The 12,749-nt window shown below is 37.5% G+C and overlaps 1 protein-coding gene across 7 annotated transcripts in view; it reads left to right on the top strand.

The window, feature by feature from the left end:
• The window catches only part of scel (sciellin), an 80,463-nt gene that overhangs the window by 25,155 nt on the left and 42,559 nt on the right, over positions 1-12,749 (top strand). For 6 of the 7 annotated variants that reach the window (XM_072577931.1, XM_072577927.1, XM_072577929.1 and 3 more), the window contains exons 3-7: positions 1,472-1,568; positions 2,614-2,685; positions 3,449-3,514; positions 7,152-7,217; positions 12,558-12,623. In XM_072577931.1, the coding sequence (XP_072434032.1) occupies positions 1,472-1,568; positions 2,614-2,685; positions 3,449-3,514; positions 7,152-7,217; positions 12,558-12,623 (367 nt within the window). The remainder of the gene's footprint in view (positions 1-1,471; positions 1,569-2,613; positions 2,686-3,448; positions 3,515-7,151; positions 7,218-12,557; positions 12,624-12,749) is intronic. The other variant, XM_072577928.1, reaches the window with a different exon arrangement.

Raw genomic sequence — 12,749 nt, 5'->3', positions numbered from 1 at the left:
CTCAGAAACTGTTAGAAAGTAAAAATCCTTCTCTACCTCCTTGACAATTATATGACTATCCCCCTGATATTTCATACCAACTCTCTCCCAACCATCATTTCCCCACCCTGACTAACTATCCTTTACTGTTGCTCTGATGAACCTCAGGTCAATCCCCATGAATACCCCTAACCATCCTTACTACCCCTAATCTTCCAAATCACTCTATAACCTACCACCCTCTCCACATGTCACTTTACTCAGCTGACACTGCGCCCACCTATCACCTTATCCCTTATTCACAATGCCCCCTTCACCCACCTTTCCCCCTTACCTAAGTACCCATCCTCACCCCTCCACAGCCCTACTCCCTTTCTCACTTGTATTATCCATTCAAAACCTGATCCAACCTATTCCCTCATCTGCTTTATCCCCTCACATCATTAATTTATCCATAGTACCCCCTCACTCACTTATCTCACTGATTCAACACCCTTATCCATTGTCCCCCAACCCACCTTTGCCCTAACCCAGTTTTCCCCTCTTGCTTAATTAATTGACTTACCCTGCCCCATTATATGCTTACATTCTCATGTACCTCTTCGAAAGAAGCTTTGGGACATTTAAAATTACCAGAGTGTGACAGTTAGTGTTGTAAGAAGGGACTAGGGCTTATATTCATCTTCTTTTCATGAAAAAAAAAGCTCCATTTCAGGTTGACTCAGAATTTGGAGAAGAAAGGATAGAAGTCCCAGCCAGACAGGTGGAACTTGTGTCCCTGAGAAAAGCAGGAACCAAGTGCCAATCTGATGGTGGGTGGGAAATTTAGGCAATTGATTTTGGAAGAGGTGCAGTGCAGAATTGCTGGATTGATACCAAATGCTGAATAGATTATGTTTTGAAAATGGATTACCCAGACTATTCACCTGGAAATTCACCTGGAATGATGCAGATGAAATGCTTAGATTGCTAAGGATTTGATAGGACAGGTAGAAATTATTTCATTTGGTAGGAGAGTTCTGAAGAAGGCATTAACCTTAGTATTAGAACTGGACTACTCAAGAGTGAAGTTAGAAAGCATATGCAAAGAAGAGCATATACACTAGAATTGGGATCACCCTCCTAGAATGAAGGTTTGGAGACTGTCAACTGACAATTTCAAAACTTGGCTTGCTAGATTTCAGTTATATATTAAGGGTTACAGTACAAAAGCAGGGAGATGGAGTTAAGAGGTAGACAAAGCAAGATGTGTATGAAAGTCAGAATGAGTATATCCCTATGTTTGACTAAGAGAGGAGAGATTGCAAAGTAGAATAGGAAAAAGATAGGGATAAAAGTAGTTTGCTGTAAAAAAGGACCTAGATGGGATTCACCCAATGAGCAGAATGACTTTTTCCATTTCTATGTTGTTACTGACTGATAGATTTTCTACTTTCATCTGTGATATTGCTTTCACCACAGTTGTTTACAGATCATAAAATTTCAATTTCAGACGAAGGCAGGGACCAGGTTTTACGGGAAACAAAAAAGAAAACTCGTTTAATGAGTGATGAAGCATGGATTAAAAACAAACCATCAGATGAAACACAGTGAGTGTTGAACCACATCCTTAAAATAAGAATTGGAAAGTTAAAGCGACAATTGTTTCACAATGTGCCACAGTCAGTTTATTAATCTGCTTGAAATGAATTTTAATTAATGATTGTTTTAATTGGGTGAATAGTGGTGAATCAGCTAATCTCTTTCCAACTCTTTTTGTTTGGTCATGATGATGTTTTAAATTGTTGTCAATATGAGGCTTTCAAGTAAAATGTAATCAATTCGACTTTGCTTTAACAGTTTTTGCTCACTTCCTTGCTGAAGTTTCCAGTCTATATTTATTAGCACCACCTGGTAATACTCATTCTGTGTTTGTTTGCAATGTCCATTCCAGTCTCAATGTAATAAATTAATTACTGTATTCTGACATCTGCCATACCCTGCCATTGGGCAGGAAATATGTTGTTTAATTTCATCCTTTACCATGCATTTCTTTCATACCTCTCACAAGCCTAACCAAATACTTCCAGTTCCATCTTCTTCACAGCTCCTTTAATATGATTGTTGGACTCATAATCACTTCTTACTTTAAGTGGATTTTCTACTTATCAGTTCATAGAGTTCCTACAGTGTGGAAACAGGCCATTTGGCCCAACAAGTCCACACTGACCCTCCAAAGGATATCCCACCCAGACCCAATCCCCTACCCTAATAGTCTACAGTTCCCCTGACTAATGTACCTAACCTACACATCCCTGAACACTATGGGCAATTTAGCATGGTCAGTTCACCTAACCTGCGCACTGTTGGATTGTGAGAGGAAACCGGAGCACCCGAAGGAAACCCACGCAGACATTGGGAGAATGTACAAACTCCACACAATCATCCAAAGCTAGAATCAAACCTGAGTCCATGATTCTGAGAGGCAGCAGTGCTAACCACTAAGCCAACTATTCTGTCATTTGTTACCTGACTGTTTCATAGCAAGCACCAACGTCCTTTCCTCCAGCTTAATTGTTGTGTTGAGGGAGTGTTCTATTTTGAGTTCTATAAGCAAAACACATTTAATAAAACAAAATTATTCTTTATTAACAGGCAAATGTCAACTGATGTCAACTATGGCAAAAGTGTACTAAGCCGAGTTAAATCTAATGAAGCCCTGAACAGGTAGAAACAATCTTCTGCATTAAAATTTGTTCTGCCTTGCATATCTTATATAAGGATAAGAGGACAGATCATAGAAATACAGGAGATAGGAGCAGGAGTAAGCCATTTGACCCCTCAGGCCTGCTGTACTATTCAACATGACCATGAAACATAAAGTATGCTTATTTAAAGCATTTCTTTGCCTAACTTCACCAGGAATGGTTATATTGAATGATGCAATACATTTATTTAATTCTTTTATTTAATTCTGTACAAGCAGAAAATAATTTATATATTAAATAAAAATAAATTGTTGCTTTATTTAAAAAATGTAAATTCATGTCTTGAATAAATTTCAGCAAACACAGAATGAAAATGCACTTTTCTGTATTTGGCATGATCACAGTAAAATACACAACATTGCAAAATTTTTTATTCACTACGCTAATTACAAAGCACACTCGTCTCAATCAAGTTGAATAGGTTGTTTCTCTTAAGTCGCTGAAAATGTATTGCTGGAAAAGCACAGCAGGTCAGGCAGCATCCAAGGAGCAGGAGAATCGGCATTTCGGGCATGAGCCCTTCTTCAGGATTCCAGCAACACATTTTCAGCTCTGATCTCCAGCATCTGCAGTCCTCACTTTATCCTGTATCTCTTAAGTCATTCGGTTGATCATGCACTTTTTAAATTCTGCATTTTTTTGAGTTAATTCCTTTTAGCTTGGCTTGATGACATGAAGTACATGAAGTTTCTGAGTCTGCCTTGTTTGTCTTGTTTACACAGTGATTCAAGTAAGACGAGTGGCCTGAAGTCAACAACAAAGGCAGACACCATAGATGGACGAAGAAGGTGTGAATTTATCAAAAGATTTTTCAAGAATCAAAAAATACATTGCTGTTTTTGTGTGTTTGATCAATGTGTTATGTTAATATAGTTTGCCAATGTAACTAATGAACAACAAAGAATTTAATTTAAAAGCAGGGCTATTGTCTCATGAATTCACTTTGTCAAGTTGAATGAGTTTCAACAGATTCCCACATGGAATTTTAAAATATGCCATTCCAACATGAAAAATTGGAACAAGTCCAACCTTTTCTACTGAAACTATGACTCCACTGGGTTAAAGGTCAAACAAAATTAATGCTGACTTCATTCTGTGTCCAGAATATCTCATTCTCCATCCATTTTGAAGTGAGCAATGCAAAAATTAATCCAACAAAGTTGTTAGGTTAACACATTTCTAAATGTCACATTTTAAAATGTTACAGCATGTAGCAGACAGGAATTTCCCAGAACTGAGTTACAATGCTGATGTTCTTTCTTGACTGTTGGAATATACATTCTGACATACAGCTTGAAAATAATCATACAAGAGCATGTTTAACATTAGGCTTTCATTCGTGGCTAGTCTGGCAAGATAGCATAAAGAAGATCTAGCTTTGAGGTGAAAGTCTAATTATGAGTTTGGATAATTAAATTCCAAGTTGACAACATTTGTAGTAATAATTTGAACGTGTTGTGATAGGAGCAAAAGAAATGTGTATGTTTTGCAACATTATCGATGGGAAAGTAAACGTGTTTTTGAGCCTGATCTACACCAACCATATAATGATCTCAAATATAAGCCAACAAATGACATTGTAGAAATAGCTGGGTAGATGAAATCCCTTTGTCAATAATCTTTTATCATGTAGTAAATCTAATTTAAATTCGACTGTCATGAAGACAGTGGTAAATGTCCATCAAAACCATTAAACCCAAGCAAATGAATAAACAGTGATCAAAAAGTGAAACAAAAGTTTTTTATATTTTCTATATGTATGTTAAAAATTGACAGAAGGTGGTAATACTTAACTCCTAAAATATGCCACATTTCATACTATACTGCTCAGAAATGTTGGCAAATAGTAAACAACATTTCTCTATAATACAACCTAAAACCATTGAGAAGATGAAAAAGCATTTTTATTTGTGCAAATACAATGCTATTATGTACAAGCTTTTGAAACAGAGTTGAATTCTTCTTCAATACAAAACATCTATGATAAGAAAGCAGCGTGAATAATGATCCAAATATCAAGTTTGCTTGAGCAAGGTCTTGTCAATCAAAAAGTTCAGTGAATGGCATCCATTGATTTCGTATGGAGGCTTGAGTTAGGTGGACATATGGACATGAATAAATTATTGTGCTGACATGTGCATTTGGAGTCCAATGTAGTGACGATCAGAACTGAGGTCCCAGGGGAACAGAAGAAAGCAGTTGAACAGGACTTTTTCCAGTTCAGTACCCACTAAATTCATGATTGCCCTGCTAGCTTCTAAACATATTTCCCCTATCCAATATGAATATAGTTGAAATTGAAACAATTTTACACCTTCCACTTCTGTGACTGTGATCACTGGATTAAACTACACATCTGAGTAATGCTCATTAAGAGACTTTAAATTCTTTGAACTGAATACAGTGAAATGGTGTTTGTATAATTAGTGTTGAGGTTTCTTTTATTTATATAGGTGTCAGTGATATTTTCAATGGAAAGAATGGCGCAATAAGAAACATTATGTATTGCATTAGTGATGCTTTATCAAAAGTGGAAAAGTGTGGTGCTGGAAAAGTGCTGCAGGTAAGGCAGCATCCAAGGAGCAGGAGAATTCACGTTTCGAGCATAAGCCCTTCATTAGGTATGTCAGGACATTTCTGATGAAGGGCTTATACCCTGAATGCCAATTCTCCTGCTCCTCGGCTGCTGCCTGACTGGCTGTGCTTTGCCAGCACCACACCTTTCGACTCTGATCTCAAGTATCTGCAGACCTAACTTTCTCCAAGATGCTTTATCAAGAGACAGAGATATTTTCTTTAAATGCATTTTAAGGCAGAATTGTTCTCTTTACCAGCAGCGCTTGGGTAATTAATGCTGGCCGTAACAAAGTTGTTCTCAGCCGATTCAGATCCGAAGAATTCCTGGACAGGTAGAAAAACTGGCGGTACCAGGAATAGTATCTGGCCACGAAACATTTCAGTGGTAGTGATGAATATGAATTCCAGAATTGATCCTAGCTTTCCCAATCAACCTGATTCAGCATAATTTCACTGGATGATTGTTTGCAAATCAGATTTCCTCCTTATTTCTAACCATTTAATGGAGAATACCAATTCCTAGCCATACCTTCAATTGATGCTTGCTTGTTGATTTTTATCATTGTTTTTCATACCCTTTCCTTCTGTTCAAATAATGTAACAGGAGTGATTGATTCCTTTTTAAATGAATTGAATATTGTTAAATATAAATTCTTTCAAAATTAATAACATGAATATCTTTCAATTGCAGCACTTCGATTGTGAATGTTTGTTCTTGTTTTTTATTGGTTAGGCTCGGGCTCAGGTGACCAAACATTTAGGTGAAAGTAGATAAAACAACTCAAATGCACAGTGAAAGTAGGTAAACCAGGCCATTAACCAGAAGAATTAGAATCTGCAATACTATCCAACCTGACACATGGTCTGAACCATTTCTTTGTTGACCTCCCCCACTTCCCCAACCCTCCCATTATAATAATCTGAGTTATGTTTAAAAGCCCAACATGTCAAGAAATATAAGGAGAAAGGAGGTGCTTGGAGCTAAATCGCAGACCAACCATACATCATTGCATGAGAAATCTGGCTCAAGGGCTAAATGAGCTATTCATGTACCTATACTAAGATGTTTCTGGAACTACTCAATTTCAGCATCACCCATTAAATAATTCATGCTTCCTTGGTTGACCTTCCAAACCTGCCTCCAATTGAGGCCTTCTATTGGTCAATTAATGACCACTTAAAGGCTTCATCCCACTGCCACCGGGAATAATCCGGCACTTCATGGCCCTGTCACATGTGGTGGGCTTGGCAAGTGAAACTGGGAGAGCCACTTTCCACATTGAGAGGGAGTGATCCCTTGATCAAAGGGAACAATTGTTTGGTTGAGAGACTGGATATCAGGAAGCTGGAGGCTGAGGCACACCCTTCTATACCCCTTTCCTCACAACCCCCACGCCCCACAGTATTCACCTGTAGTGTGCGTGCCTTTGTGATTCTGGTACTTCAGATGGTGCCCTTCAGGCAACAGTGTCAGCCTCCTCAGTCGTATTGTTAAGTGCCTCTGGCTGCTAACTCTTGCTAGGTAGCACTCTGGGTCTTGATTTCAGGGGAAGGTTCACTGTGATCTCACCATTGCCTGATTAGTATAATGTTTGGGGAGCTTTCCCAAAAAAAAGTAGTCTGAATCTGTCAATGATTCTGCAGTAGGCAGGAGAGATCCCTGAAGTCTCAAAAGGAATTAGCCTCAATGCATGAAATAAAGAAGATGAAGATTTACGCCTGTCTGACATGTCGGACGTTTCCAACTTTTCAAAGCTTTTAGCATTTTGGATTTTTGTTTTCTTAGTTTCATTGCTCCATATTGAATTAATATAAGCTATAATAACTATCGAATCTTCATTTGTATAGGGACAACAGTAGCACTACTGATCTCAGCACAACACAACGGTCTTCAACTTTGGATAGACCTACAAGGTAAGATCATGACAACAACTGTAACTGTAGTGGTCATAGATAAATTAAAGAACATTATGAAATCTGTGGGTTGTATCTATCCTACAGTAACGAATGGAATCAGTAGTGAAAGATCTAACATTGGTTATTGGCAGATTTGGATTATATTGAAGTACAATTTATGAGAGTTAGGTAATCAGTCACAACATTTATAATAACCACTGGGAAATATGAAAGGTTTATTTTCCATCCTCACCACTCTTGGGACTTTATTCTTATTTGATGGAATAAATAATTCTTCAAAAACAAAAGTAAATCCAATTATCTTTAACTATTGCAGATTTAGCATGAAGCTGTAAGGAAGTGTTTGATGAAGATCATGAACAGGGGTTAGCAGAAAAATAAAACTTACCAAGCCTATTTCACCACTTCACGTTTCTACTGTGACATGTCAGAAATGGTTATTGAGGGAAAATAACATCTGATTTAAATGGCACTTCTTCAAGTGTACTCGTCATTCTGCTGATGAATCCAGTCTGGAACTGAAATCTGGATACAGCAACAACAAAACAACTTGCAGATTTGGGCATTGCACATGTGCCATTAGTGCCTTTCTGACTAAGACCTTTCTCAGTGTTGTGAGATGAACTTTATTGATCTTAAATAAATGTTGATTGTGACATATCAAGCTTCATCTAGGCGGCAATGATCATCCCCCATATAATCAGATACTTCAAATTAATCTTTTCTATATCTCTTTGTTTGTTCACTTCCCTCTCCCACCTCATTCATCATGCTTTAGACATATCCCACTCTAAACCATCTTCAGCATGGACTTAAATTTTTTTTGATTACTCTTCAGTTAAGGGCCTTTGACTTCCTTTTAGTTACTGGCACTATATAATTGCAAGCTGCTGTCATGCTGGTACACTAAATGCCAAGGTGGCAGCTCCAAAACAAATTGAGAGAGGCTTGTCTAACTCTTATAACCTGCTGTGTTGCTTATTTTACAAGATTGCTTCAAAAGCATTTTAAACCAGCAAAGTAAATCAGAATTGTTTATTAGCGAGGGAAGTTTTGTGAATGTCTGGTTTTGAATTGTTACATTATGCTGGAGAGCCGATGTTTTATCAGAATAGTGAAACAGGAGAAGAAGACTTGTATTATTGTAACCCCTTTGATATGTGCAATGTGCAAACAGAACGTTTGAGTAAATTTGTTTAGCTTTGTATGTTTCAGGTATAGAACTGTTCTTTTAGTTAGCAGCTCAGAGCCAACTCATGGGCTTGATAATAAAGTTGTGATCAGCCGATACGGATCTAAAGAAGTCCTGAACAGGTAGAAGTATCAACTGTGATACCGGCCAGAGTGAAGCTCCTGCAAATAACTGAATGCAAGAAATCACCTCAACATTTTCAATCACTTTTAAAATAGAGGTTCCTTGGAATGATGGAAGCATGCTGTTTGTATTGAATAAAGTGGGCCTGACAACAATTAGCTACTTGTGCTATATGCCTACATCACTGAATAATAAACAGCATAATATTCCCATTCCTAATAAAGATCATTTATACAACTGGTGCTTTTTGACAGATTGCTTTAGGGTGTTTTATTTTTAAATAAACTCTCATTTGTATATCAACACTGAATTTGAGTGCATTGGAGCAAAGCTATATTGTTCCAGGTGGAGCTGCTATGCTACAATGGATAACCCTGCAGCCTCTGAGCCTGGTTCAAGTTCTGTCTTAGAATTCAATGATCAAGGACAGTGCAGCCAAACAGATTGAGGACAAATTCCAACATGTGACAAGTGGTAACAAATTGGAGAGATTCTTGTCAGCCATGTGATAAAAGGAACTTGGATATGCATGTAAAAGTACATGTTGTCACAGCAATCCACTGCTAGAATGAATTGTGACATACCACTTTGAAGTCCCTGCACTGATCTAGTAACATATTGAGCAGTTTATATTTTTCCTTTAAAGCTTAAGGGAGCTGGGTAATTCATGAGCAAACACATGAACTATGACTACTTGAATCTATAGTGGAGGCTAGGAGGGATTTGGCCAACCCAGAAACTTAGTGTTAATAGCTTATGTGCTAACCTAGTGCCTCCTTTCCCACCCTAAGCGACTTTTGAGAGTTTGGGAGGAGCTGAGGTTGTGGATGAGTGAACTTGCCTGTGGCACTGATCAAGACATGTGAACAGCTCATTAAGACCACGCCTTGATTGCTTAAAAATTATCAAAGAGCGGGCAGCCTTCAGCAGTTGGCTAATATAGACCCGTTCAAGGATGGTGAGAAAGTTGCTGTAAAGAGCCTTAGTGGAACAGAGGAGGCTTATTCAATCATTGGAAATGTCCAAAACATTTTAAAACTTGCCAAGTTCCTACTCTATGCAGGTTTCATGTCCCCACCTATTCCTGAAATGTGAAATGTCTGCACTTTCCATTTCTTCAAACACAGAATTTACTGGCCATTAGATCAGCCACAATAGTGACCTCTGAAGTGAGTCTGAACATGGTTTCCTTGTGATGCCTTCCTTTTCTCTTTGCGTGCCTTTTTTAGGTCCTCCAACTAGCACTCGCCACCGTCCTCCAACAATGTTCTTCCCTCCTACCTAATGGCTCCATGGTATTTTTGGCTGCATATTCAATGTTACCACAAATTGTAATCAGTTTCTTATCAGATTGGAGAACAGTGTGGTCAGAGTTTTTCGTCACAAACACCAGTTGTATGAATTAGAATATCCGGATCACTGACTGTAAATCAGAATTTGCATTTCTTCTGCTCAATATTAATTTGAAGTTCACAATAATGTTTTCAAGTGACATTTCCTTGTTGATTTGAGCAAATTCAAGCCAGTTACCAAACTTCCTTTTAACAGGGATTTGCATGACATTGACTAGTGATCTAAGCTGATGTCTTTGAATTGCACAGGTGCATAGGATGGAGAATGGGATGTTTTCCTCTTCAGGATTATCTGCTATTTTTGTTAGCTATTGGAGTTTTATTGCTTATTTTCATATCCCTGCCTCTTCACATTTATTAGGGCCATTACATCTCAAGTACATAGAACTCCTGTAAATTCTTGAGTTGATTTAGCACCTGTGGCTTTGTAACCACATTAATTGAAATGGTAAAGACATGTCCTTATGAATGACATGTATCGTGGGTGTCAGTAAATTTTGACATATTCTGCATGAGCAGCCAAATTTACTTGAACAAATACGCTGGCACAACAAAATGCTAGTGTTGCTGCCAAACACATTTCCCATAGGTGCAGTATTGAGCACATTAGTGACAACAGGCAAAAGTAAAATTGCTTAACTATGACAATAAGTCATGAATGTTTAAGCAATGATATCATGCAAATATTCTAAGCAAAAGAATTTGACAACATTCAGCAAACGTTGACTTCTTTTAAGCATTTGTCTGGCACTTAAAAGTGAAACAATAAGGGAAACATACATGGGATTTTAAGTTTTCTGTACATCAACATAGACTTCCATACTTTGCAATGTCATGTAAACACCTGTAATTTTATCAATATTCATGTTTTATTATTGTCAATATTCATATTTTGTTGAACAGACTAATTCTATAATGCAGATTTTGAGCTGAAATTTCTGACAGCAAATACCCCCATTAGTGCAGAAATTGAAGCCCTTTTAATTTCAGAACCTGTGAGCTAAATTCTGTAGACATTGATAGCTGTCTGCCACAAATTTGTGAGTGTCAGAGAATTATTATAATAAAGACAATGAGCTTAATTATTATTTGACAATGTGGTTTGACTGTGACAACAGCATCCCTTTGAGTTCATAATGTGGTAAACACCAATTAATTTTACTATCATTTTGTCTGGATAGCGAACCCAAAGTAAACTATTAGACAGAAAATAAAAGTTGTCACAGACCAATAATAAAACTGTCTTCTGAAAATACACGTTGACTTTTTAGTTAGTGGCTACAATTCAGCTTCAGTTTCAGCTCCATGTTATTGATTCAGCTGGGTATCTTCAAATTTATTGAAACATACAGATGAGAAATGTATATCATGGATTTGCTTTTATTCACTCATGGGCTGTGGGTGTAACTGCTTGGGCCAGCATATATTGCTCATGCCTAACTGCCATGGAGAATGCGATGATGGGCTACCTCCTTCAAGTGCTGCGATTCTCAGGGTTTAGGGACACCCACAATACTGTTAGGAAGGGATTTTGACCTAATGACAATGAAGGCACAATGATATAGTTCCAAGTCAAGAGGGTTAGTGGCTTTGAGGGGAACCTACAAGTGGTGGTTTTCCCATATGTCTGCTGCCCTCATACTTCTAGATTGTAGGTGTTGTGGGTTTGCATTCATTCTCTGTAAACATATGTGTAAACATATGTAAACATACCTACCCTTGTAAGATAACAAAGATTCTTAATTGAAGCACTGTTAAACATTTTACTCAATTCCAGTCAAAGAGCTATTAGTGCAGATGGCCAAAAGGTTGCTCAAAATATAGGCTCTAAGGATAACCTTAAATGATGAAAGCAAGATAGAGACAGAGGTTTAAGGAGGGGATTTTAGGTGTTAGGATCGAGACAGTTGAAGTTACAGCTGCCAATGATGGAGTGAGTAAATTCAAGGATATTCAAATGTCAAGTTTGCAGGGTTTCAGAGTTGAAGACTGTTACAGAGAAAGGAAAGAGTGAGGTCATGGAGGGATTTAAAAGCAAGAATAAGAATCTTAAACAAGACATTGCTTAATCAGGAGCTAATATTGATCAGTGAGCACAGAGATCATGGGTGAAAAGAACTAGGTGTAAGCTAGGATGTATTTTAGATGATCGCAAGTGTATAGAGGTTAGAATTTGGGAAGCCTGCCAGGTGTTTATTTATTGTCGAGACTAGAGCTAACAGAGGCACAAAATAAGGTCTCAGCAGCAGAGTGCTGCTAACACCTACTCATTGCAACATTCACTTGATTTTAGCTAAAGCTAGGATTTTTGCTCCATTTAGCAATCCATTCTAAATAGCAATCATTCTATTCTCTCAACTTAACAGATATTAACATTTACTATGCTATATACCCCTGTAGGATCATTTCTCAGATGCCTTCTTTCAATTCATACAGCAGAGATTTTTCCAGTACAATTGATTTTTGGCAAAGCAGATAAAAAATCACATTTAATCAATGCTAAAATCTTTCCAATCAATATGCCTTCCAAATTTCATGACTTCAAATTGTGCTTTGTGAATTTTGACTGAGTTTTGTTCATAATTTTCATGCTAGTAGTGCTGAAAAAATACTGCTTCGCTTTCATAGTGATTGATTTTCTCGACATTTATTTTCTCTTGCTTTACACAGTGACAAAGGTAGCACCGACATCTTCAGCCCTACAAACAAATATTCAAGTTTGGAAAGAAAGACCAGGTATGTTGGAAGTTCAACAGTGTCACAGAATATATTTTCCTACAAAAAAAGCTTACCATTATATTACTTTATAATGAAACCAAATATTAATACTTTAGATCTTTGGAATGAGCATCAATCATTGGA

This window comes from Chiloscyllium punctatum, chromosome 9 (genome assembly GCF_047496795.1).
Source record: "Chiloscyllium punctatum isolate Juve2018m chromosome 9, sChiPun1.3, whole genome shotgun sequence".
NCBI classification, from domain to species: domain Eukaryota; kingdom Metazoa; phylum Chordata; class Chondrichthyes; order Orectolobiformes; family Hemiscylliidae; genus Chiloscyllium; species Chiloscyllium punctatum.
Note: the sequence above shows the minus strand (reverse complement) of the source record. Positions and strands in the feature narration are given on the sequence as shown.